Raw genomic sequence first — 26,252 nt, forward strand, 5'->3', positions numbered from 1 at the left:
CAGCGGCATAGTTTCAGACAGTAAATGTCCACATTGCAACTGGAGCCATCAGAGAGATCCCATCCTTCGAGGCAAGCATGCCAAGGTAATGATTAATATTACAAAAGTAATCTGAGCCTTTAAAATCATTATTTCCAAAATCAGCAAATAATTACCAAGGCCTTCAGCAATCAATACCCAAAATAAATAGACAATTAAATTGCAAAAGCAACAGAAGAAAGTAGTTAATATTGCCAAACACACGCCAAATAGACTTTTTCATGGTAACCAAATACTTCCAGTAAATAGATATTTCAGCTCACTGGAGAGGCGCTTTCAGAAAGTAATAAATTAATCTAATAAAACAGACAGACAGGGTGGAACCAGACATTAACGAAACACTAACTGATCTATACGAAGCCAACCCATAATCCATGTCCTAATTATGCTCATCCACCACTCTGGGTTCTTAACACCCCCCCGCCCCCCCGGTCAGCTCTTTAGCTCAGGGAAAATACACGGTTCACGCAGATTCACTGGCACGACAGAGCAGAGAATTTCAGCCATCAAACAACAAAGTTTTTGCTCAGCTAGAATTTGCATTTCCAATTTTTTTTTTCTAAATACCTCTTGCTCCTCAAAGTCAGCAGATTAATCTGCTTTTAAACACAATTCTTCTTCTGCCTTCAGTTTGGTTTCAGCCCCATGCCACAGGATGAGCTCTCGCTGCCCAGCCACCGGCGCACAGTGCCTGCACGAGCATCCCCACAGCACAGCTCCGCTCTGGGAGCCAGGGGGTTTCTCCTGGGGGGCTACACCCCGCCTCACCATCACTCCTGGGACCCAGAGGGACCTGGAGCAACCCCTGACACCCAGCGCAAGGACCAGCACCACCTCCTCCCCAGGCAGCCCAACCCTTACCAGCTTCCACCCAAAATCATTGCTTCGAGATAACGATGCCACACTATTAGTTCATCATCTGGTGAAGTTCCTCAAGTGGTGGGTAACTGGAACTGGACAAGATTAAGAGAGGGAGAGAAGATGCCCATCCTGGTCGTTTTCTGTGACATCAAAGGAAGGAAAGGAGAAAACCCAGGGAAATGATTACAAAGAGAAAAGATATCAAAGCCAGCTCCGGAGAGAGTGCGGTGAGAGACGGCATGAAGGAATAGTTAGAACACGAAAGGCAAGATCAAATAAAAGCAAAAGATCACAGTCTGGGCACAGAGAGGAGGGAGGGGAGACCACCACTTTTTGCCAGCATCAACTGAATAACTCATTTGACAGGTGCCTGTCTGTGGTCACGGCTGAGTCAGAGTCCAACACTGCCCAGGTCCAGCCACCCACCAGGCAACCCCCACGGGCAGGTGCTGCCCTTGCTCTTCACACCCAGCATGGGGACACGCCACGGGGACGCTGCACAGCCGCTCAGCTCCCCGCGCACCCCTCTCCTGGGAGGAATACAGCGATTTAGTTCTCACTCGGAAAACTCCTCCAGCTTCTTCTGCATGAAGTTCTTGATACTGGCAGGGTTAGTCTTGCTACTATGCTTTCACTAAACCAGGCTTTACAAACACGTAGTGCTATTACACGTATCTTAAGTAGCTCCTGTCTCAGTATTGGGAGTGTTTCTTTGATTATTTACAAGGACTTCTGAAGGCTACACAACTTTTTTGGTACCACAGGCTTCTTATCTAAGCCGTGAAATTCCTTGGAGCAGTGAGTGACAAAAAGGGGTCTTCAGGTTAAACCTTATTTCCAGAAAGCTCTCACTATCAGGGAGAGAAGAAAAACCTGTGTTCTCTAAGGTAGTCTTGAAAATTTGATCAGGATGGTCTAAAAACTCATTGTGGAACAGGAGCGGGCCAGGTACCGGCATGGACCCAAGCCAACACTATGCTCTTCCCCCAGCTCAGCACCCATCCCACTACCCACAGCTCCTAAACCATGAGTACAACAATTACAGTCACAAGTAAACAGACACTGCAACGCAACAAAACTCATTACGAAAATAAAAGGCAGGGAAATTTTTGCATAGGAGCTTCTTTAAAGCCTAATAATTTACATTTTAATGCTACTGCTGTCCACTTTAATATAAGCAGAAATGAAAACGCCTTGCACAAACATGTCTAGTCACTTCAAAATACACATTAACCTTTAGGTAAGTATTTATCCTGTACATAGAGCAAGAGGGCAGGAATATTAGGGGAGCAACTCCAAGGCAGGGGCAGGCAGGAGAGAAGGAGCTACGGAGCCGTCTCTGTGCATCAGAGGCATGTCCATGCTAATGCACGGAACCTGGAGACTTGAATGTGACTTGACACCGGGAGAAAAACAGACGGAGAAGCAGACAGTGCTACAATTAATGCAGAAAGAGATGATTTAAAACAGGAATCTGCCCTTCCTAATTTTCTTGCTTTGCAAGAGAAGCCTGATGTGAGCTCAAAAACAAACTCAAGAAGGGCATCGCTGGATAAACAGCCCCCTACACTTCAACTGAAATAAAAAAGGCAGAAAAAATGCATTTCTTCCCATCAAAGACAACAATCCTCTCCCTGAATCAGGAAGCTGTTAAGCAACGCTTGGTCAGCACTCCCCGAAAAGCCTCTCCTCCTAACAGCCTTAACCTGCCAGCCCCCGCCAAAGCCCTCTGTTTATTTTAATAGTTTCCATAATTCTTTAATTTGACCAGTGACTTCTGTCACCACAGCAGCCCTCTTCACCCACCAAGCCCCACAGATCCCTTGGGCTTTGTCTCGTGAAAGAAAGTGTCACCGTTAGAATTGGCACGATAACGATAGAGAAAACCTTCACGTGACACATAAAGCTTCGTCTCTGAATACTGAGATGGGCGGCTGCCCCAGGATGGATATTTGTTCGTGTTTCTTTATACCGTGAACTGAGAAATTGGTGCTTTGGTGCCTGGTTTGGGTTTTGTGACCAGGGAGAACCACGGCTAACCCCAGCGCACCCGCAGCAGCCTGCCAGCATTGCCCAATCTATTGCTAAAGCCATTTCTCCATCACTTAGCAGACTTCAAAGCTTTCTAGAGATGACTGGCAGCTTCACTTAAACTAGCCAGCTATAGATGTGTTTTACATTAAACACTAAGTGAATAATCAATGAACATTCAGGATATAAGCACAAATCAATGACTTGTTTTAGATGAATCAAAGGAATCACAAACGAGAAAGGGTTTTGTTCTGTAACAGAAGTAAACCAAGAGATGTACTTGATGTGACTGGGGATGTGCGTATTAACCTCTGCCTGCTCCTCTCCTACACACCAACACAGACCCTGCTGTCACAGAAGGACGGCTGTGTCCTCCAGACCCCAGTGACAAGAAATGTCACTGTCCCCAGAGAGCAGATGGGAACTGAGGTACAAAACCAACTGATTGACTTTCCCAAGACTGAGAGGGATATGGATAGCAAGGACCCAAATCCAAGTCTCCTGTGCTAGGGAACACTGTCCTGATTAGGAGAAAGCCCTCTTCCACTTCCAGCAACTTCAACCCCATCACGCAACCTCAGCTCTGATTGCTGGAGCAGCAATGGGACACGTGCACGTGCAGTGCAGGTCAAGAGCCTCGTTTAAAGACCTAATAAAAACTGGAAAGAAATAAAACCAGAAATACAGGTGACTCCAGGCAATTAAGGATTTGATAAATGATTATCAACAGATTGCATGGTGTCCCTCGCTCTTAAGATGAATTTGGTCAAATCATACATGGGATAATTTTGCAAACGCTGCTGCATTCCAGCCACCAGTCCCACACAACATCTGCTGAGCACCACAAAGGCTCTCAGAAATGCTCCCGCACACCTTTTTGTTCACCATGCCTTTTAATAACAGATTTCAAACCTCTACAGCTCCTCAACCAGGTCCCCACTGCACCTCCTCAGCCATCAGAAGCTTATGCTGGGTCTGCTGTTGGCATCTCTCCTCCTGGTAAATGCTTCCAAGGGTTGTAGTGAAATGACCCCAGCGCAGACCCAGGCTGTCACTCGCACTCATCTGGCTGTAGCCAGTGCCCAAGACCTCAAAGAAACTACAAACACTGAAGTCAAGCTGATGCAGGCAACAGAAATGGAAAAGCAGCAGGAACCATATGCCACAAGATAAGGTTCGTATTTCGCAGTATCACAAGCTTTGACTCCGCTGCTCCTGGAGCGGATTAGCGTCCACGGCTTTTATGCATTATATAAGGAGACTTTGTAAACACACCCCAAGGACCAGCCCTCCGGGTCGAAGTCTGCTTCCCACAAAGGGCACTCCGAGCAAGAGAAGCATCCTGCCACGTGCAGCACTGAACAAGCAGTATTCCTTTATGGAGATGCTGCCTGAGCCTGCGCTGCCACAGCGGGCACTGGAGCAACACTGCAGCTGGTGCCCCACGCTCCCCAGCACCCCAACATCCCGCTCCCCAGCACCCCAACATCCCACTTGCAAGCCACAGGAGAGACCCCATGCTCAGACCTGCACCGAGATACCCACCTGGGGTGCCAGGGGAAAGGCCTTCAAGGAGCTGCACACATCTATCCCGAAGGGCTTTCACAACGCCCACGGCAAGGACAGCTCCCACGGGGTGAGCATCCAAAATACCGCACAATCAGAACTCATTTCAGGGGTGCAAAGCTGCTGTGTAAAGCACAACCCCACTTCGCAGGTAAACAGGTACAGAGGTGCCTACCAGCTGTGGCTTTATAGCGGAAACCTGGAGCTGGCTGATACTGAGCACCTATAAATCTTCGAGGGTGGAAAAGCCTGCACAGGCAGTGTGGGCACAGAGCCCACCCTGAGCTACAGAGCCATACCCTGGAGGTCCAACCCTAACCTCAAAATGCAGCATTTCCAAGGGGCAGCATACTGGGAGTCTCCTCAAAGGGTCACCCAAGGTTTAGCATTTCCTATTCAGTAAAAAAAAACAAACACCCAACACTTAAAGACCAAATATCCTGCAGCATTTATGGCCCTGGAGCAGGCTGCAAGGGGCAAAAAGAAGGGCTGGAAAGACGGTAGATGGCTGGTTGGTCAGTCAAAATGAGAACTGACACTATGGATGAGAACTGAACAGTTTTCATCACTGGAAAGAAAAAAACACACAAAATTTGATTGCAGCTAGGTTAAAATGTTTGCCTTCACCCCATCTGCAGCTTTGACTTATCTAGTCAGGCAAGCTGCCTGGTGCTACTGAGCCCTCCGTAAGACCCCCCCTTGTAATCCCCACGTCGGTTACGCTAATGCCCGCGCTTGCCCAAGCCTTCCCGGAGGCTTGATCCTCCAGCTGCAGGTCGCCTTCCACAGCGAAACCTTTCGTGTCCACCCCATGACAGCAGGTTACAGAGGAGCTTCTTCCAAGGCAGCTGCTTTTGAAAGTTAAACCCTACTTAAACCTAAACTCAGCACACAGGCGGTCCAGCTCCAAACCACCCCGTGACGCTGGACATCGGCCGCTGGTGACTGGTGGTGCTATTTGAGGCTGCGCTTCTCTCCCCGCTCCAGCAGACTATTTCAAACCTCATTTATAATTGGAAAGAGGCAGCATCTGTTTTTGCAGACCACGAGGGCAAAAATTTACTAATAAGCACAGCACAGCAAAACACGGTTAGGGGGTAAACAAACCCTGCGCTGGTCACAGAAAAGCAGCTCTGGAGCTGGTTTGACCTGGTTTATTTTCTTTCAACTCATTGTTTTATCCTCCCAACACAGAGCGGCAAGACAAGCAGGCTCTGTGATGCTGTATGTGTGAGTTTTTCGTATTGTTTTATTTCCCATCGGAGGCAATGCAGACACCTTGCCGGCCTTCCCCAGAGTGCCACGACAAGAGCAGCTCAGGATCACCGGGAATTACCTCTGGTCACTCACGGGGGGCGGCCGGTGTTAGAGAGGACTGGTAAACACAAAGTCTTTGAAAAATAAGGGGATGGGGATAAGGAAGAGGCAAGAAATTATCAAATCATCAGCTTAATGTCAGCTGAAGTGCTTAGAAGACAAGGAGAACTTCAGCAAGAGCTAACCTCTGTTTATCAAGAACAATCTATCATGAATTTCTGTGACAGTGTGCCACGACTTGCAGGAAGGGGAGAAGAAACAAAGATTTTGGAGGGACCTCTGATAGCCTCCATGCATGTGCCCGTAACACAGCTAGGGACACAGAGGCTGGACTGAGCCACCCAAAGGTGGGCTCACAACTGGTGGGAAGACTACTGGTGAGCTGGTCATTGCCGCTCTTTGAGCACAGACTGGGAGGACCTTACTGAAGCGGGTTCCAGGGGAGCCCATCCCAGATCTGATACCGTTTGGTGTTTTCATCCATGACTTGGCTGACAGCAAAGAAAACAAGCCAACTGCCTTTGAAGTCTACACCAAGCTGAGAGGGACTGCAAGCATGCAGGAGGACAAGATCAGAATTCAAAATGATCCTGATACTTTAGAAGAAGCAGTCTGGGGAAAAAAAAAAAAAAAAAGAAGGACACAGTTCAACAAGGACAAGCGTGAGGTAATGCCATTTGGTAAGAATAATCAACCAAGCAAATACGAGATAAGGAAAGAGAAGCAGGAAAAGTTCTGGAGAAGAATGGCTGAAGGGTGGGTGAGATAAAGAAAATGAAACACCAGTCATCTGCGGCAAAAGTAAAAAGCAAACACACTGGGATGTATAAATAGGATCATTGTGTGTAGGAGACCTGAAGTAATCCCTTATTCTTCTGAGCAAAAACAAGGCAGCGACTTCAGCCCTGTAACACGGGCTAAGCACCACTCTTCATGAAGGATGATGGAATGATTGAAGGAACCAGCCTGGTTTAATCTGTATTAGCAGGGCCTAAGAGGAAACACGGTAGCAGCTTCCAAATATCTAACAGGCTCCTGCAAAGAAGGAAGAAACTTTTCTGCCTGTGCCCAATAAATGGAAAAGAGCAGCAATCATGAAACCAAACTGAAGGAAAAAACCTCTTCTGTTCAGATCATAAGAAAAATCTAATAGCAGGGCCACTAAATGTCAAACAGATCGTTTGGGGAGCTTTGGCATCTCTGTCACCAGAGGTTTTTAAGAATGAATACAGTAAACATCTGTCAGGAAGGCACTGGTTATCACCAGTCCCGTGTAGGGGCAGGAGATGGACTGAATGACCTCTCAAGGTCTTCTCCAGCTCTGTATTGAATAACAGCCCGGTACGTAAATGACCATAATAGCCGGAAACCTGGTGTGCTGACACAGCCTGCCCCGCGTTATTTGTGACCTGTTGTAGCACTCTGTTTTGCAAGAGATGTGCTGCTGTCAGAGGGAAACGCATATCCCAGGGAGGGTCCTACCAAGAAGGACAGGGACAGTGGCACCCAAAGTGGTTGTTTTGGCACTTGAATGAGCAATGGGGAAAAGCTACCTGTTAAAAAATAGAAGTGAGTTAAAGGCCGACTAAGGCCAACACAGTCCAGACAGCACAGACTACCTAGCGGGGCTGGCCGCCCTGCTTCAGAAACCAGGAGCGACTGCCTGGAGCCTGTGCAGCACCGCACGCTGGTTTCGCTTCGTTGACGTGAGGGAGCTACGAGCAAGACGACTGCTCAGCGGTAGCCACAAGGGCTCCTCTGCCCCTACACAACTTACCACGGTCTAGCATTTCTGGCTGAAAGCGCATACACCACCACCCAGTTATGCAAACATTTCGTCCAGTTAAAAATCTCACCAGCAGAAGCAAACCGATCCCCTGGCAGCACCCCTGCATTGCAAGTGCCCATCACCCAAACCTCTGCGGGAGGCAGCTGTGGTGGGATTTAAATCGTGTTAGCAGCACGACAGGAGAGCCCTGCTGGTGATGAACAAGGCAGAGGGGTCCAAGCAGCTGCCTGTCAGGTGCCCACAGCTGCCAGGAAAAGGTGGCACATCCCAGGGGCTCCTGCCCTGCTGCTGGGGAAGGGGCTGAGCTGAATGGGTACCTACATGGGCTCGTGTCATCCTGCCCACTGGAGTCAAAAAGCCTTCCCCCAGTGCTGCCCTGCCCCCATGCCAGCCTGGCACCACGCGCAAGCTGCACCTTGTGAGTGTGCACGGTGTGCCACGGGATTGCAAAGCCATCAGGTCACGTCTTACACTTGGCAAAAGCTGCTTCTCACCTGTAGTGGGGAGAGATGCTTATCTGGTGAGGGGGAAGAGAGGGTCAAGGGCTGGACGGCCAGACCGCCCGCCTTTAATGACCTCCGAAATTGCAAGAACTGGAAGAGCGGAGTGACCAGCACGAGCACGCCAGCCTGCACACCCATACACGAGGCAAATACACAATTCAGAAGCAACTACCAGAATCGTACCCCAGGCCAGTGTAAATCCGGCGCGCTGCTTTAGCGAGCAACAGGATGGGGAAACGCAACTGGTACACTGTCAGGAAAAAACAGCCCCGAGCATCCCTGCGATGCCGCCGCAGGATTCCCCCGCAGCCTCGACGGGACGGGGCCCCGTGCCCCTGCCCCAGAGCCGCCCGCTCCGTGCCACACCAGCACCAGTACGGGACCCGTCCCGCACCCGTCGAAGTGCTGGGCTCAGCACCCAGCCGCAGCAGCCGTGTGGGGTGCGGGGAGGGCAGAGCTGCTCCCATTCACCCCCAGTGCGCCCAGGGACCCCCAGCATCTGAGGGCTCCCCGGGTTTTGGCACCACCACCTCCCCGCGAGGGTTCAGCCCGCCGGGTCCCCCGCGCCCGCGAGGGTTTTTGCCATAAACGCGGGGGCTTAAGGGAAGCGAAGCCCAGCACGCCCCGACCCGCAGCCCCCGGCCCTCCCTGGGCCCCCCAGGCCGCGCCGCGCCCCGGGGAGGGGCGGGGACCCCCAGGCCGGGCACCGCCTGCCCCGCGCACGCCCGCCCCGGGGAGCCCACGGTCCCGGTCCCGCGGGGACCGGGGGTCACCAGCGGCACACGGTCCCCCGCCGGCGCCAGCGGGATGCTACCGGGCAGCATCCCCCGGGGTCGCGCAGGACCCCGCCGTGTCCGGACCCTAGCGCAGCGCCCCCCCGCCCCACCTGCCGCCCCGGCGGCGGGGTCGCGGCCGAGCCCCCCTACCTTTGTGCCCGCCGAAGGCGCCGTACCAGGAGAGCGAGAGCAGGGCGCACAGGCAGCCGAGCAGCAGCGTGAGCGCCGTGCCGCTGCGGAGCCTCATCGCCTCCTCGCCGGCGGGGGCGGCCGCATGTCCCGGGCGCGGCGCGGCCTCGGCGGCCCCGGGGCCCCGGCGAGCGCGGAGCGGAGCGGAGCGGGGCGCACCGCCCGCATGCAGCGCCCGCGCCGGGCCGGGCCGCGCCGGGGCGGGCGGGCGGGGCGGGGCGGGGCGGGGGCGGGGCCAATGGGCGGGGCGGCGGCGGGCGGCGGGCGCCCCCGTGCGGAGAGCGCGGGGCCAAGCGGGCAGCGGGCGGGGGGGCGGGGGGGCGGGGGGGGGGAGGGTGTGCGCGCGCCTCTGTGTGTGTGTATGTGTGTGTGTGTGTGTTTGTGTATCTGTGTCTCTGTGTATGTGTGTGTGTGTATCTGTGTGTCAGGGTGTGTACATGAGCGCTCACTCATGGGTTACATATATAAATGTACATATCCAAATACTTGGCTTATCCCCATAGATGTAGACATGGATACTTGTGCACATACATATGTCCATACAAAAATACATACATCACTGTGGGTGCCTGCACGGGTCTGTGCACGTGTGTATGTGTGCACACACGCCTGGCTCTGTGTGTGTGTGTGTGTGGGTGGCATATCTCTGTGTGTGTGTGTGCCCGTGTGTGCCCATATATGTGGGGGGGGTGGTGTCCATACACCTCCGTGTGCGTACACACCTGGGCCCCTACATCCATATGTATATATGCACGGGGGGGGCGCGTCTCTGTGCGTGGGGGCACATACGGAGTGTGCGCGTGGACCCCCACGTCCGCACCGCTGTGCCCGGGCAGTGGTGTGGAAATGACCCTCGACGCCTGGGCTGTGCGCGGGTACCTATGGACGGGGCACGTGCTCAGCCCCTGTGCACGGGGGTCCCGGTGCCCTCAGAGGGGGGCTGTGCACAGCCGCGGTGTGGGGCTGTGGGGTGGCGTCGGGGGCAGCAGTCCCCGCAGCCCTGCCAGGCGTGCGCACTGCCATTTCCACAGAAGCGTTCCATCTTGGTTAAGGAAACAGCATTTAATGTTTATGGAGAGAAAATCGATGCCAGATGAATATTGCAAGTGGAAGCCGCCGTCTGGAAGGACATCATTGCTCTTCCAAAGGACCTGGCATTCAGGGGTTATGGCCTCAAGCTGCTTGCCGGGATGAATGACAGAAGAAATCAGATTTTTAAATTATTTTCCTTGTATTTTCTTCTCTTAATGGGTCCAGCTTTATTTCATTATAGACCGGGAGGAGCTGTACAGCGAGGGCTGGCTCGAAGCACGGCGTTTACACGCCTCCAACGCCTGAACTTGTTCCTGCGGTTGGTCGTGAGGTCAGGCAGGAGTTGGCAGCTCCTGTGCCCCCTGTGTGGGTACATAAATCCTCCGGAAAAAGTTGTTGTCTTCCATTCCCTGGAGCTCTTTTAGTGCTTAATATTTTTATTATTTATTATATAATATATTTTTATTATTTATAAACACATACTGTTTGTTAATACTATTAATATAAATATTTATCAGATGCATAAATATTGTAGGACTGGCTTCCAGTGATCACAGTCTGTTGTTCAGAAGGTTTGGGTCCCTTGGAGAGCGAGGCAGAGCGACGCACACGCCGTGCCGGGGCAGGAGCAGTGACCCAGGCGCGTGGCCATGCTCCCCCACAGCCTGGATGGCAGGCGGCCGGCAGGGATGCGCTGGGAGCCCAGCACGTCTCCTCCTGGCAGCATTCCAGCTGGCACAGGAATCCTTCTGAAATGGGGAAATCTGGCAAATTTTCCTGCTGGAGCGGCGAGAAGGGAGTGCAGCACCCAGGAGGGGTGGGCGCAGGGGCTGCCTTGGGGTGCTCTGGGCGACATACGTGCCTCGTTGACCGCCGTGCACGTGTGTGAGGGAAAGCACGGGTTGCCCATTTCTGCAGGAGATGGTCTCACCTACCTGCATCCTTAGGCTTTTCTCTCGTTTATGAAACAAACCTTATTTTTCAGTCTTGAAATGGCCTCTCCCAGCGATTAGGAAATCTGGGAAGGGAATCGGCAGAGGGAGCCAGTTGGACGTTGGATGGCATGGACAGTGTCTGCCTGGCTGCCAGAGGCCAGCAAGGAGCTGCAGGACCCCAGCACAGACCATTGCTCCCGCTGAGCACGTCCCTGTGTAGGGAATTGCACCGAACATCACTCTTGGGACTATTGAAAATAACCGAGGGAGGCTGGATCTGTGCTTCCTCACCGGGATTTTGCAAGGCATTGCCCAAGCAACAGTCACCTGCCGTGAGCCAGCAGCGGCCCTGTGTCTCGGGGCTGCCGAGCCCTGGAGCACTCGGCCGGCTTCACGGAGAGCGGCCACGTCCCAGGCTCAGACCCCCAGCCCAGCACACCCACCCCTGCCTCACTCCTCGGCCGCAGGGAAAGCCGCAACCACATCACCAGTGGCATTTCCACCATTAGAGCGAAGCAAACAATCCCAGAAGCTCCATCCCACCCAGCCTGCTGGCTTTCTCGCCTTAAACCTATGGATTAAACCCAGGAGCCCACAGAGGGTTCACAGGAATTACTGGCAAGTAAGAGCTGCTTGTGGGGAAGGCGTGTGAAATCCTGCGGCCGTTAAAGAGTTGGAGAAATGACACGTTTTAGTGCACTGGCTGTTGGCTCTTTACTTTCAGATGTGCAAAACACTCCCACTGCTCGGGATATGTGGTGTGTCTGCAGCAGAAGAGAACAGAATAACATTAATAATTTCTCCAAGACAATTAATTAGACTCACTCCCAAGGATAAAGCTTAATCTGATTTCTGCTGTTACACTTTGTCTTCATAAAAGTCTGCAGAATTGAGTGAGCTTTATACCACTCACATGACAAAAACCTTGGGCTCTCCTGGAAAAAAATGAGGGGCTAAGTAAAACTGCCAGCACTTGCAGTTTTTCTATCAGACTTGCAAAGTTCCCTTTTACTCTTGAAGTCCTTCCCTCTTATCCCAGTTTTGGCTTTTATTCTGTTTTCAATAAGCAAGTTTTCAGCCTTGGTCCTTCTGCAGAGCAAAGTTTAAAATAGTTTAAAGTTTAAAAGTGTAAAGTTTAAAATACGCAGAGACTTGAAACCCCAGCAGCAAATAAACAGAGGGAAGATGTTTTTTTTAAGGTGATCCCATGATCTTTGAACAATTGATGTTGGCAACGTGGTAGAAATGAGGGCCTTCTGCAGAAAGCACTCCGATAGCAATCCATAGGTCCCGAGGGCATTAGAGAAATTAGAAAGAGAAAACATTTATTAGGTCTAGATATAAAAAATAATCCAGATTTATAGCTGATTTTATCTAGCACTCTAAAGAGCTTGGCTCTGGAGTTTGGCCCACCCATGAGCGGGGCCAGGCTCGGTCCTTCCCAGGCTGCTTTAAGCAAAGAGCACTTGCTGTTCTTCTCATAAAACAATGTAATTTCATTTTCTATGTGTTTTATAGGCTGCTGTGTTCAAACATCACCAGGGCTTGTTTCACTGCAGTACAAATGTTTCCAAATTCTCCTTAGCCACCAGAGATGAAGATCAATCACAACAGGGTGCTTACCTTCCATGTGTTGACATGATGCTTTAATTCAGGGCAAAAGCTACAAGTCAGGTTCTCAAAGCAAAGCTCACCCCAAGCAATTTGTGTAGGCTGCAAAAAGTGCCTTCCCACCTTGGAACACAAAACCCTTATGTATTTGCACAACACCGATTAGCGTGCTTGTGCTTTGTGCCTCCCCTCCACCTGTTTTCCCTATCTGTTCCTCTGTCTCAATGAAAAAAATGACCCACGGTTTTCTGCCCTTAAAAGTTTTACGTTGCACCAATGAGAAATGGTGCTGAGCCTATGTAAACACCTGACGTGGCAGAGGTAACCTTCAGGAAGACTCAACCTCAGCAATGAGACAGCAAAAAAAAAATAAAACCACCCCACTGCTCAGCTTTCCCTGCTGCCTGTGCTGTTGAGGAAGGAGGGTTTCTGCTTTGGAGACAGCGAACAGTGTTTTCGCTGGGCTGGCGGAGGAAGGAAGCTGGGGACCAGGCTGAGTCACCAGCGTCTGACCTGATGTGTCTGGAGCATCCCGCACCTCTCCAGAAGCCTCTGGAAGGTGTGCATGTCACTGCAGCAGTGCGTGGACTGTGGCACCCAGTCCAGCCCAGTGAGGACCTGCTGCTGCTGCTCTGTGCCGTCCCTCCATCACCGTACACTGTCCCACCAGGGCCGGGGGCCAAGCCCTCCCCTCCTCACCGGCATTGACGGGGCAGTGATGGGGGCCTCAGGCTGGAGTGGTGACTTGGGAAACAATGCCCTCTGGAAAATCATCAGCCTCTGCTGTCATTTGCAAGCAAAGACTGGACACCCCCCTGCCTTCATCCTGCCAGGACTTCACTGCCAACAGAAGTTTGGGCATAAGGAGTATTTCTGGTGATCGTGCCCTCGGAGCAAGAATCTCACCAAATATTTTTAAACACTTCCGAGCAGAAAGTGGGTGTAGAGAGAAATCAGAGCACCGCAGGGATGCTAATTGCTCCTTTTTGAGCCTTTCCTCTATAACTTTGAAATTTTAAACTCAAACAGCTTTTTTCCCATCCCCGTTGCTGTTTCTTCACTACATCCATCTGCAAAGCTGGCTGCTCAGCAGCTAGGGCTGACAAACCACTTTTTGGGCAGGGGTTGCTATGATCCTATGGGATTCCTAAGGAACCATAAGAAAACATCCACACAGCCAGTGCGTCATGCTGAGAATGCCAAAACCCAGATCCTCCAGCAAACGGAGTGAAAAACATCTCAAGTTAATATGTGTGGGAATCCGGCACAGCTTCTCACATGGCCTCTCCAGGGGGCCGAGGAGCATCCAGCGGCGCATCCCAGGGCTCAGGGCTATAGGAATCATGGCAGAGTGAGGTCTGGGGTCTGTGCCAGGGAAGGGCTCACTGGGAGGAAATCCCCGGCCTCGAGGAAGAGGAGGAGACAACAACTCACTGAGTCACCCCAGTCCTGTGACCGGTGAGGTAAGCTAACAGCAGGCTGGTGAAAGCCTTGTTTTCCTCATGTTTTGTAAAAGTGCGTGATGTCATGACCAGAAAGCTGAGCATGATTCAGCATGTTCCACCAGGAGAAGAGAAATTCCCTCTGGCTTTGGCCCCTTCTGTATTTGTCAACTGGATTAAAGGTCACATGGAAGAAAACTTAAGATTTCTGTTTTCAGTTCGGTGTGTCACCTGATAATTATAAATGCGTCAATTAATCTGGAGACACAACTGGCTTGAAAAGACCCAGCACCTTGAGGACAGACAACACACTGTGCCTCAAAAACCTGGGCAGTGATGGAAAGGGGAATAAGGGATTGGTCCTGTCTGGGACAGCAGCAACTCGGCACCTAAGGAATGAACATGCTGGGACTGGGTCCCAAAATACAAACCTCTCGCTCTGTAAATGAGACCAAAAGTGGCTATTGGAGTCCTCAGGAATAGGCCATGAGGTGGACATGCTGGAGGTGCTGCTTGGCAAAGCAGATTCAGCGTTGGCAGAGTGTCCTGTACCGCCTGCCCTGCTACCGCTGGTCCCTTTTCTGATTCTATGGAGAAAAAAAAAATAAAAAATTATGTCAAGTCAGCAACTTTCACCAACATTTTCAGAACTAAGGATATACATAGCAAAGAGGCAAAAGGGAAGGTGAGTGCAATATGCCTTTGGTGTGAGACCAAAGTTTTCAATATCTTGTGCTGTAAAAGCCGGTGAATCATTCCCTGTGCAGCATCATTCATGCTTAAACCTGAGTCTGCTTATGTTTAAACTTTAAGTCAGCACTTCACAGTGGAATATTTGCCACGTCATACCTAGAAATCGAAATTCCTAGAAAACTTCTGAAGTTAAAAAGGGCAACCCTTTCCATTGTAAATACTATTTTCCAGAAAAGTGTGGTGATTTCAAAATTGCCACACATATGCCAAAAGTGTATCTATACAGAAGGCTGAGTGTTAAACATACATACTTTAGGTCAAGAAATAAACTGCCCCCCATTGTGGAAATTAAAAATCACCCTTCTCTTGATTGCAGAAGATGATAAATCATGACAGTTTCTCCTAAGTTTTTATTATCTTAAACGAAGAAATATGTCACTGAGAGTCAGAGTGGTCAGGCCCTTGGGTGAGAGGAAATTAACACCAATGAGGAACGTAATAATCATTGATCCATCTTTATTTAATTAGGTTTGGACAGCACAGATGGTGTGTTCTGCCAGCTGGACTCTCCTGTGGCCAGATTAAGATGCCTGTCAACTGTATTTTATCTACAAAAAAATACTGCTGCCAACCGACTTGGAAAGCCCCCAGAACATCCTCCTTAATGTCAGTTGTGTTTATTTTTGTGTGTATCTTTATTTTTAGCCCCCCCCTTCCAAAACACTGGGTTCAGGGAAGAGCATTAGCTGAAGAGTTACTTATTCCAGCCACGCTGAGCATGCAAACCCCTGTGACGGGTACTGCCAGCCTGCTTGGCCATGCTGGCCCCAACGCAGAAGATGTGGGTGACGAGCAGGACTGGGGTGGCCAAGCGCCACATTAGCACATGCCCCAGCTAATGCTGGTGGCTACTGCCAGCAGTGACGGGGACCCGCTCAGCCCGGGGCTACCCCGTGGGTCTCGGAGGCCACGTGGCCACCCGGAGGGTAGTGATGCTGTGCCCACTGCCCGCTGCCCGGGCACGTCCGGTGCTTCTGCGCTCAGCAAGGCCCTGCGCCCCCAAACTGCCGCACGGCCGCGCAGGGCTGAGCACACGCGGGCACGTCCCAAGTGTTCGCGCGTTCCTTCGGCTGCGGGAAGCGCCCGCTTCAGCACTCACCCCGCTGCGCTGCACGCAACGCACCGAACGCGGCCCGCGGCGCGCCCAGAGGGGGCGGAGCCTCTGTCACGGGGGCGTGGCCTGGTGCGCGGAGGGCGGTGGTAGGGGCACGGCCTGTCCCCCCGGGGGCGTGGCGAGCGCCGTGCCCCGCCCCCCGCGGCGCTATAAGGCGGCGGCGTAGCCCCGTGTGCCGCTCGGCCCCCGCCGGCAATTCCTGCTGCGCCACAGGCATGGCGGCGCTGACGGTGAAAGCCTACCTGCTGGGCAAGGAGGAGGCGGCCCGCGAGATCCGCCGCTTCTCCCTGCCGCCGCCCGCCCGCTACCAGGCCATCCACGACCGCGTCGCCGAGCTCTTCCAGGGGCTGCTGCGGGCCGGGCCGCCGCCCGCTTTCCGCATGCACTACAAGGGTGAGCAGCGGGACGGGGGGGTGTCCTCTGCGCACCGGGCCGGCCACGCACCGGCAGCGGGTCCGGACCTGAGATCGGCCTCCCTGGGGGTGGGAGGGCCTCGGGGCGCGGGGTATCCCCGCAGCCCCCCGCGGGATCGGCCTCCCTGGGGGTGGGAGGGCCTCGGGGCGCGGGGTATCCCCGCAGCCCCCCGCGGGATCGGCCTCCCTGGGGGTGGGAGGGCCTCGGGGCGCGGGGTATCCCCGCAGCCCCCCGCGGGATCGGCCTCCCTGGGGGTGGGAGGGCCTCGGGGCGCGGGGTATCCCCGCAGCCCCCCGCGGGATCGGCCTCCCTGGGGGTGGGAGGGCCTCGGGGCGCGGGGTATCCCCGCAGCCCCCCCACAGGCTCCCCCCCTACTCCGCCAGGCACCTCCCGTGATGCCTGACCAGGCACCTAATCCTGCACTTGGCCCTTTCTAGATGAAGACGGCGACCTGATCGCGTTTTCCACCGACGAGGAGCTGGAGATGGCGATGCCTTACGTGCAGGATGGCGTCTTTCGTGTTTACATCAAAGGTAACCCGTGCAGCTCCGGAGGGCGGCTGCAGGTCTCTGGCTTCACGCTGCTGGCTGGCAGCGCTCCGAAAATGGGAGCAGCAAGGTCCAGCTCTTGTCCTTGTCCTCGAGGGCCTGGCATAACCTGTAACATTCTGGGGGGAGGTGAAATAAAGGGCAGGGTAATACGCCAGAATATGAATCCGCCCTGCTGAGGTGGGGTAAACAGATCACAAGTTTCCTCCTAGCTCTGTCAGCTCAGCTGGCCCAGTGCGAGCCACTGTTGTCATCCTGGCTCCCTGGAAACGCTGGCCTGGCACGAGTGTCTTTAATAGTCACAATGCATTAGGAAGCCTTAATTCCGGCTTATTCAGTGCATAGTTGCTACCTCGTCCATTCTGTTCACGTAAATACCTGCAAAGCTTTATCTGCAGCCCATCTAATGAGTCACACCAGCCAGCGGCTGTTGTCCCTGTTCTCATGTGTTATGTCTCCTGGCATTTCTTCCTAACTGCCTCTCCAGAAACATTTTGTTCCTGCAGTGCTTAGGAAGGTAGGATAAGAAGCCAAAGGGGGTAGCGCAGCACTAATCTAAAATAAACATGCTGGGGGAGTGTTACAGATCAGGCATGCTCAGTTTGAGGAGCAGGTATCTTTGCAAAACCCCTTTGCACTTGGTTTAAGTTCTCTTACATGCCCCTGGCTTGCATTTGGCAGCCAGTGTAAAAATAAACTGACCTAGTAAGTCAATACTGCTCTGACAAGGGCTGTTTGTGCTTCCTCCTGTGCCTGATTTCCAGCCTTTAAATAGTAACCTCATTCTTGATGCAAAGTTTCCTTTCCTTAATACAGAGAAGAAGGAGTGCCGGCGGGAACATCGTGCGCAATGCAGCCAGGAGCCTTCCCGTGAGATGGTGCACCCCAATGTGATCTGTGATGGCTGTGACGGACCGGTGGTGGGTGCCAGGTTCAAGTGCACTGTCTGTCCAAACTATGACTTGTGCAGCACCTGTGAGGGTAAAGGTATCCACAAGGAGCACAACATGGTGATGTTTCAGAGTCCATTGCTAAATCCTTTTGAGGTGAGCAAAATCCATGGAGGGGAACTAACAAATGGGGTATTCCTCAAATTTAAGTCATGAGTTTGTTACTGTGTGAAGAGTCACATGAATGTTACCCTTTACAGTGGCTTCCCCGAGGACGCTGGCTCCGTAAAATGCGGCATGGTGTTCCACCTTTCCCATGGATGCACTGCTGGGGATATCCTGGCCCGGCAGGTCCATGCCAAAACTCTGAACAAGCCCAAGCCAGTGCTGCAGCCTCCAGTACACCTGCTGCAGAAGGTAAGAGGAGATGCCCTAGTAAACAAAGTGGTGGTGGAGCCAGGCTAGCTAAGGATCTGCAGCATAGGGTAGAATCTGGGTGGAAAAAGTCAACATAGGAATGAATCTAACTTGCTTGAAATAATTAGCAGCTTTCAGCACAGAGTGGGATTATTTTAAGGCATGCTTGGGCCCATGCAGTCAGTGAGGATGCAGAGAGAAAGTATCTGGAACCAAACCAAGCTGAGCTGTTAGGTCAAGCATGGCACTACTCTACTCCAGATCTGCCTTTCAGCATGGCTAATGAGCCTTAACAATGCTAATGCCACTGGTTTTCTGTTCCAGGGGTAGCTCAGAGTTAGTTTTTGTCTCTGTACTGCCTTTGTTGTGCAGTGTATCTGAGTGACAGGAAACGAGCACCAGGATCTCCTTGGGGATACACTCTGTAGGTGCTCCTTCCTTCTGAGCTTCCATGTGTGCTAACAGAAATTGTTTTTCTAGAAGCTTCTACTAACAGCCACCCTCAGGACCCCAATGTCACCTTCTTAAAGAATGTTGGGGAGAGTGTTGCAGCTTTTCTGAGCCCCCTGGGTAAGTGACTTAGTTTGTTATCCCAATCCCTGAGACTGGCTTAAAGATCCTTCTAACAGGAGCAGCAATCGGCTGTTGTGACCGATACTGGAACTACCTCATGCTGCTAAGCCTTGAAGGCTTAATTTATTCCTGGTACTAATAATGCTGAGGCTTAGAACAGCCACTTGGTACCTTTTCAGGGCCCTGCTTTGGGAGGAAATGAGGAAAGATTTCATTAACATGTCACCACTGCAACACTAACTTTAAGTTGGTAGTGACTTAGGATTTTGCCTGGCTTATATGGACATGGGTAACTTCTGCCCTGACCCTCTAAAAGTATGTCTCGTCAGCCTAGAGGAAGAGGACTATTTGGTGCTTAACTATTCTTTGTTTAAAGAATGCTTTGCTTTTTAATTCCTGCGTGTTACCTGGCAAACTGTAGGATTACAGAAATCTTACAATGTTCAGACAAGCATTGATTCATGCTCATTGAGGACTGTGCTTTGGAAATTTCTAAGACTTCCTCCATCTCAAATGCCATTCTAGGTATTGAAGTTGATATTGATGTGGAACATGGAGGACAGAGAAGCAAAGTGACTCCTGCTTCTCCCAGTCAGGAGAACAATGCTGAGTCAAGCAGCGGTACTTTTGACCGGAATGTTCAGACCAAACCAGATTGGAATAACACTGATTCTGCTACAGAAGTAAATACTGTTGCAGAGCAGATGCAAGACATGGTGATAGATCCTGTGCCTACACAAATGGAAGATGGCAGCTTCCAGTCCCAGGTACAAAAATTATGATGCTAATTTAATGATGCTTGCTGAGGCATTACTAAAAAGGAAAGTAATAAAATTTAGTACATATTGTGGGACTGAGTATTAAGATCTCAGCAGATTGTGATACACAGTATGTTTGCTTTACATGTTTGCAGCAAAGGTATGGGACTTCTTGTGGGTGTAACCCTGTATTAAAGGCAGATAGTAGGAGCATGCATCCTGCCTGGAAAGCACTGCAGCACCTGGACCTTTTTTCTTTCCATTTCAGGAACACAGTGAGTCTAGCAGCTCATCAGGGGGTGATGAGGACTGGACCCACTTATCTTCCAAAGAAGTGGATCCTTCCACAGGTGAATTACAGTCTTTGCAGATGCCAGAGACGGAGGGTCCCAGCTCCTTGGACGTATCTCAGGATCCTCCCCAGCCAGGACCTACAGGACTGCGAGAAGCTGCACTCTACCCACATCTCCCACCAGGTATGAGAATGTGTCCGGGTTTTGTAGCTGAGAGTGATTTTTCACTGCAGAGCTGCCAATGTGGCTGACATAAGTAGTCCTGCTTTTAGAAATGGTAGAAACCAAGGTCACATAAGTTACAGCTAAACTTGTCTGTGACTTTGGTAGCAGGTATGGCAGCTCTTGCACCCTGTTAGAGGCAGCCAGGTGGTTCTCTTGAATGTAGGCAGCTAAGTTTTAACAAGACTTCAGACATTAGACTAATATTCCATTTGAGCAGCATGAAAAAAGATGGTATACTAAATCATGTCCTTGCTGCATACTCTTGAGGAGAGCCTCTTGTAATGCAGGATGCGAACTAACACATCCTGTGGCTTTAAGATGGCATTTTTGTGGTGGGAGGCAGTAACACTATACAAGGCCACTTAACTAAGATAAACAGCAGAGTCCTACAGCAAGGCCAGCAAGTCTGACTCAGCAGTTTTCTTAGCTGGTTATGTCTCTTTTATCTCGGACATCTGCCCTCCTGACAAAGGAGAGTGTGTCTTCCAGCATTCAATCAGCTATGCTAGATTTACTAGAAGTAGTGCCAGCCTACCTACTGTGTGGTATTACAGCCTTGGCTGGTTTGCCAATTACATGAAATATTTAAACTGTTCTTCTCTTAACAGAGGCAGACCCTCGCCTCATTGAATCTCTGTCCCAGATGCTGTCTATGGGCTTCTCTGATGAGGGGGGATGGCTCACTCGACTCCTGCAGACAAAGAACTGTGACATAGGGGCAGCACTAGATGCCATCCAGTATTCCAAGCAGCCACCTCACGTGTAGTAGTCTGTGTAACAAAAAGCACTTTCCTTCTAACTGAAAGCAGACAATACAGTACAACTCACTCAGCGGTTCATCTTTCTTCCTGCTAAGGGTTTGTGTCTCATGTTTCTAAGTGCTTGTAGAACAGAGGAAAAATAAATACTACTTCATGTGCTGAGCGTGTGTGGGTGTTAATGTATCACAGCTGTATTACCTGGTTTAATGTAGCCTAGTTAAAAGACTAGAGGGACTAGGCTAAGAGTCTGTGATTTTTACCAAGTGCTCCCTGTGCAAGGAGGCAGTCTAGGACTGCAGGCCTGCCTTTTAGCACATACTGTGCTATACCCTTAGGGCTACAGTTCTGAGGAGAAATGAAATGCTTTGCTGGCTCTGAAGCCTGTTCTAGAAGAAAGGATTGCTATGGGAGATTGAAACAAAGCATAGTAGAGGGGGCTGTAGTTTCTAATGGGGAGGTAATCACAGAATTGTATTGGCCAGGAATCCTATCTGATAAGGTTGCTAAACAAAACTGCATAACCCTCATGCTTGCCCACTGCATCAGTCTCTTCCACTCTCAAACACAGCCATAAAACAAACAGCTTTAATAGTACAGTTCTGTAAGGCTTCAAATAAAGCTAACTTGAGTTCAAAGTTATGCCTCAGTACTCAATATACCAAATACAGTGACAGACAAGCAAGCAACACCAGAGAGGCCTGAACTCAGAGATCATCATCAAACTCCTCCCCTGTGCAGAAGAGTCGTTCAGAAGAAATATTGCTAGGCCTTGGCCCAGCGTTACAGTTAGTAAGGGTGTTTGCCTTCGCCTTGCTCATGCTATCCAAGCAACACCCTCCTGCAGTGGTTACACCACCAGATCCTGCCCCTATCAAATAGCTTTGAGGTGCTTTCAACAACACATCCTCCTTAATTGAGCAACTGGCACTGGGGACCATGGTGCCAGGCAATTCTGAGGCAAGCCGCCCAGTACCAACAACACACTCTGCAAATTCAAAACCTGTACCTTGACATCGAGTTCTTCCAGCCTGTTCTGAGCACTTACTGGGCATACCAGCAGCCGCTGCACTGGTGCTGCGTAGTCCCAACCTTCCACTGCCCTCCTGTGGTGACAAGGTGACCCTGGCAGCATTTCCACTACAGTTGTCAGAACATGTGAGAAATTTTTCCCACTTTGAGGGCTTGTTACAAGCAGCTGGGGTTTGTGTATTCTCCTCAGGCACTACAGACTTGCAGACAACAGGAACCATCCTGTCTCCAGAAACGGCATCTCCATGATCTGGATCTGGCACTGCCACTAAACATTTCTTGCGCTGAAAGAAGAAAGAGAGATTGGTTATAAATCCAGCACACACAGCCAAGAAGCAGGCAAAAAAGGAGCATTCGGGTCCTTCAGATGCACCCAAATTCTCACCAGGCCTCCAAGGCAGAGCTGAGGCTCGTGCTGGGTGGGCCTGTGAAGACTCAGGCCAACCTCACCACCACTGCAGATAATCACAGTAACCTTAACGACTGCAGCAGGTGCCACTGCTCAGTAAGGCAAGGCAGCATAGATTGCAGCTGTGCTGATAGAGGAATCCGGCTCAACCAGTCTGTCTACACAAGGTGGCATTGTCTTTGACTAAAGCCTTTCAGAGACAAAACTCCTGACACAATTTTCTTCTCCTCCCCAGGCATTCAAATAGAAGAGCAGAGAAAGACTCATAAAAATTCAAAATTATGATGACACAAAAGAGCAGTGTTCCCTTGACCTTTGTTTTACTGGTAGGAAGCATTTTCTACAATTGAAATACCTCAGCAGTTTTAACTTTTTTGGCTTGGTAGGCAAGATGGAAAACTCCATTTTCTTCTACATACTCTGCAACATCACTGGAGAGGAAGCTCTTCTGGTGTTTCCTGGTCAAGAAAACCATTCACAAAGAGGACAGATGAGCTCCACTGTGGATTTTTTTCACAAATCACCAGAAGTGTTCATAAAATGCATGGCTCTAGCAATAAGAGGAGTTTTAGTCCCTAATACCAAATCCCTGCTCAGCTATTTATTTTTTTAAAAGAGAGAGAAAAAAGAAATATGTAAATATCTGTAGTGAAAAACAAGAAAGAATTTAGAATTTGAAAACAGAGAATGTTAGTTAATCCTTACAGTTAACAAAACATGGCCTTGGCAGAAGGAATAGACACCATAAATATGTCAAGCTGGGACACAACAAGATAAGCTCAAGGAGAACCAAATGGTTAATGAGACCAAACAGAAAATTACTGGAACTGTGCGTGCACTATCCTAATTAGCATACTAAAAATCCACACTCGAGCAAAGAAAGCCCCCTCCTCACAGAACATGGGCGGTGAAAACCAAGAATGCTGTATCTTTAAAAGGAGCCAAGCCTCGTAAGAACCAATGAGAATTAACTGACTAAATGTAATTATGAACAGTTTTTTGATGTGTATAAAACAGTTTACTATGTGTTAAGAGGTGTGCTAGCTGTGTGGGTTTACCACCTAGCACCCATCTCTGTGCAGACATGCAATGAACAAATACCTCGGCTCTGTGTGTGGTTCTGCTCTTGCACAACCAGGCAAAGAACCCAGATGTGGGGTAACAAACTCAGGTCTACGCTGCAACCTGTACTTTGTTCAGCTATCAGAAGTGAGCCACCTCCCACACCTCCAAACCAAATGTCACCACCTGGGGGCAAGAATTACCAAAAAAAATCTCAACCAAAAAAACTTTCGTACCTTTGTTCCTCCACTGTGTTCTTCCGGGAACAGAACTGTTGCCTTTCTCTATCTGCCTCCTCCTCCCCATCTTCCTGATCTTCACTGTTCTTGTCCAGATATTTACTCCAGCGACTGACCTGTGCCCTTCCCTCCTACAACACAGGAGAATTACTGAAAACAGCAAAATACAGGGCTCTCATTTTTGGAATTGTTAAGCATGTGCTGAATGCCTCAAATCACAAGTTTAGGCCATGTTCCCAGGCTCAGTATCCTGGTGGAGCAGAGAGTTTCTGTATACATCTCATTCTCTCTTTGCTGCAGCTGCTCTGATTATATACACTAGTTCAGCTGTCTGAACCCAGATAAAGGGATCACTGATTTCGCTTGGATTCACCTAGGTCAGTATGGGTTGGTATTTACCTCAGCTTTGTAGGTATCTTACCTGCTGGACTGAACTGCCTTCATGTTCTGCTGCTATATTTTTGCTGTCATTTACAGATTCTTCTATGCACCTAGAATAGAGGTTTAAATTAATGTTTCTAGAATACAATTCTGCTGATTTGTGATCTTCAAATCACCTAGTCACAGGACAAGGGACTGGACAGAAAGCATGGATAGGAACACTGGATAGCAGGCATGTCAGAAAAACAAAGGTTCTGTAGAAAAGCAGAGGTCAAATGAAAGATTTGCAAGATATATTGCCCAAATACTTGAAAAAAAAATCTAGTTAGAGGGTAGCCTTCCTTCTTTCTATACAAATAGAGTAGCAAGTTTGATCTAAAGCTGTTAATCATGCAAGACAAATTCTAATTGATCATAACAAGGGATATAACAGCATGTCTTTGGGGCAGCAGCTTAAACCCACTAAGTATATCCCGAACAACTGAAGGAAAAGGGAAGTTATTCCACCACGTTTTGAGAACAGAAATAGTAACCCTTTTTGACGAAGTGAACAACAGTGGCTGTTCTTCACAAAGCTTAACCCTGAAGTACTACACAACTATGTTATCTAACTAGATATGTTGACCAGATAGATGACTGATTTCTGAAAACAACCTTGAGTAAAAAGGAAGCTGGACTAGTTCAAGACCAGTTCAAGACCAGGCGATTTGTAAACAGATTCAAGAAGGAAATAAACAGGAAAGCGCTACTCAGATTTTCCAGCAGGAATTACATCCAAGTGTTTGCACTAAACAAGTCTTTTTATCAATAGCAGCAGTGATTACTCAACAGATTCAACAGTCTGAAACCCCCAAGTGCCAAAAGTTAAGTAGCAACAGCTTAGAGTGGAGGATGTTTTCTCTCCAAGGATGTACCTCTGCACTGCTTGTCAGTCCGTAAGATGGACATCACAGTCAGCTCATCAAACAGCAAATAAGAAAGACCATTAAAAAAAAGCACAACCAAAACAAAACCCAAACCCTTTTGCCTATCTTTTAACGGGTAAAGGCCTGACCAACCCACACTATTGATAACTAAACTTACCTGAAAAAATTCCTTGTCAAAAGAAACGTGTCAAGACACTAAACCCAACAAAGAGCTTGTTCCTAAGAGGTGACCACAAAACTGGCATGTGTCATGGCTTTACAGGACAGAACACCCTCCATGAGCTCAAATTAGGCAACAGGCTGAAGATGCACATCAACTGCAGCACATCAAAAGAAACAAGCAGATAAAGATTAAACACTCTACCGAGATGTCCACCTGACTGCTTCCTCCGCCTCTCCCTGCAGCAAGTTTAATTTCTGGACATGGTGCCTACAGTCCAGGCCAGATCCTTGGCCGTAAATCTGCAAAAAATTAATTAAAAAAAAGCTTCGGGAGCAGCCAGAAGGAAACGGCGCAAGGTGAGGCTCCCCCAGGTAATAGCGACACACGGCTGAGAGCGGGTGGTGTGCTGGGCAGGGCTCCCCAGTGCCACCCCACAGGGCTCCCCGCCACCGCGCTGGGCTCCCCAGTGCCACCCCACAGGGCTCCCCAGCACCGCTCTGGGCTCCCCAGTGCCACCGCGCTGGGCTCCCCACAGGCCCGGCCCAGCCTCTCACCTTCTGCACCGCCTGCCGCTGGCCGCACACGCTGCAGCTCCACTTCCCGCTCCGCTTGGCCTAGGAGGGCGCAGAGGGGGTCAGTGGCAGCCCGCCCCCCGCTCCCGCCCCCCGCCCCGGCCCGCACCCACCTGCTGCACCTGGAAGAGACGGCAGGAGCAGCACCGCAGCACCCAGAACTGCGGCGCCATCCCGCCGCCCGCCCTCGCCATGGCAACGCGCGCTTCCGGCCACGTGACCGCCGCGACCAGCGAGTCGCCCGCTCTGCCCCCCAGTCGGCCCAGCGCCCCCTGGCGGCACAGCCTCCCCACAGCCCCCGCCGCTCCTTCTGTAAAGCCGGACAGCCGCCGCGGTCCTCCCACCGGCGGGATCACCGCAGCACCAAGGGGTGCGAGGGGAGCTGGGGGGCGTGGGGGGGCTGCAAAGGTAACCCCCTGCCGCGGGGCAGCGTGTGTGCACCCGCCTGAAGCGGCATCGGCCTCTGCCACACTGAAAGTAAATACAGAGAAGAATAATTAAAAAAAAATTAAAAAAAAAAAAGGAGAGAAAAAAAACTGAAAAAAGATGGAAAAAAGAAAAATAAGAAGGAAGAAAAAACAGTAAGAAAGAAAAGGAAAAAGAAAAGGAGGAAGGGAAAAGAAAAGGAGGAAGG

The 26,252-nt window shown here is 50.6% G+C and overlaps 3 protein-coding genes across 8 annotated transcripts in view; 1 reads left to right on the plus strand and 2 right to left on the minus strand.

Annotated features, from left to right (window-relative positions):
* MGAT4B (alpha-1,3-mannosyl-glycoprotein 4-beta-N-acetylglucosaminyltransferase B) overlaps window positions 1-9,249 on the minus strand; it is a 52,044-nt gene extending 42,795 nt beyond the window's left edge. Inside the window, exon 1 of one of the 2 annotated variants that reach the window (XM_037397526.1) lies at window positions 9,033-9,249. In XM_037397526.1, the coding sequence (XP_037253423.1) occupies window positions 9,033-9,129 (97 nt within the window). In that variant the 5' untranslated portion in view covers window positions 9,130-9,249. The remainder of the gene's footprint in view (window positions 1-9,032) is intronic. The other variant, XM_037397528.1, reaches the window with a different exon arrangement.
* Window positions 9,250-16,110: 6,861 nt separating this feature from the next.
* Window positions 16,111-20,996, plus strand: SQSTM1 (sequestosome 1). 3 transcript variants are annotated; one of them, XM_037397532.1, is made up of 8 exons: window positions 16,111-16,351; window positions 16,810-16,905; window positions 17,737-17,966; window positions 18,071-18,227; window positions 18,711-18,797; window positions 19,326-19,567; window positions 19,827-20,034; window positions 20,685-20,970. In XM_037397532.1, exons 1-8 carry the CDS (start codon window positions 16,174-16,176, stop codon window positions 20,840-20,842), a joined length of 1,356 nt encoding a protein of 451 aa, XP_037253429.1. In that variant the 5' UTR covers window positions 16,111-16,173; the 3' UTR covers window positions 20,843-20,970. The 3 variants fall into 3 exon arrangements, with proteins under 3 accessions (XP_037253429.1, XP_037253430.1, XP_037253428.1); XM_037397531.1 differs by having other exon boundaries at window positions 16,113-16,351; window positions 18,708-18,797; window positions 20,685-20,996; XM_037397533.1 differs by lacking the exon at window positions 18,711-18,797.
* A 402-nt stretch (window positions 20,997-21,398) lies between these two features.
* On the minus strand, window positions 21,399-26,125 carry LOC119152363 (MRN complex interacting protein). Of its 3 annotated transcripts, none has more exons than XM_037397535.1 (7): window positions 25,741-26,125; window positions 25,601-25,660; window positions 25,248-25,345; window positions 23,998-24,067; window positions 23,574-23,707; window positions 22,631-22,733; window positions 21,399-22,150 (listed from the first exon to the last, which is right to left on the minus strand). In XM_037397535.1, exons 1-7 carry the CDS (start codon window positions 25,810-25,812, stop codon window positions 21,542-21,544), a joined length of 1,146 nt encoding a protein of 381 aa, XP_037253432.1. In that variant the 5' UTR covers window positions 25,813-26,125; the 3' UTR covers window positions 21,399-21,541. The 3 variants fall into 3 exon arrangements, with proteins under 3 accessions (XP_037253432.1, XP_037253431.1, XP_037253433.1); XM_037397534.1 differs by having other exon boundaries at window positions 25,732-26,125; XM_037397536.1 differs by lacking the exon at window positions 25,601-25,660 and having other exon boundaries at window positions 25,732-26,125.
* Between the last annotated feature and the right edge of the window lie 127 nt (window positions 26,126-26,252).

This window comes from Falco rusticolus, chromosome 8, assembly GCF_015220075.1.
Source record: "Falco rusticolus isolate bFalRus1 chromosome 8, bFalRus1.pri, whole genome shotgun sequence".
NCBI classification, from domain to species: domain Eukaryota; kingdom Metazoa; phylum Chordata; class Aves; order Falconiformes; family Falconidae; genus Falco; species Falco rusticolus.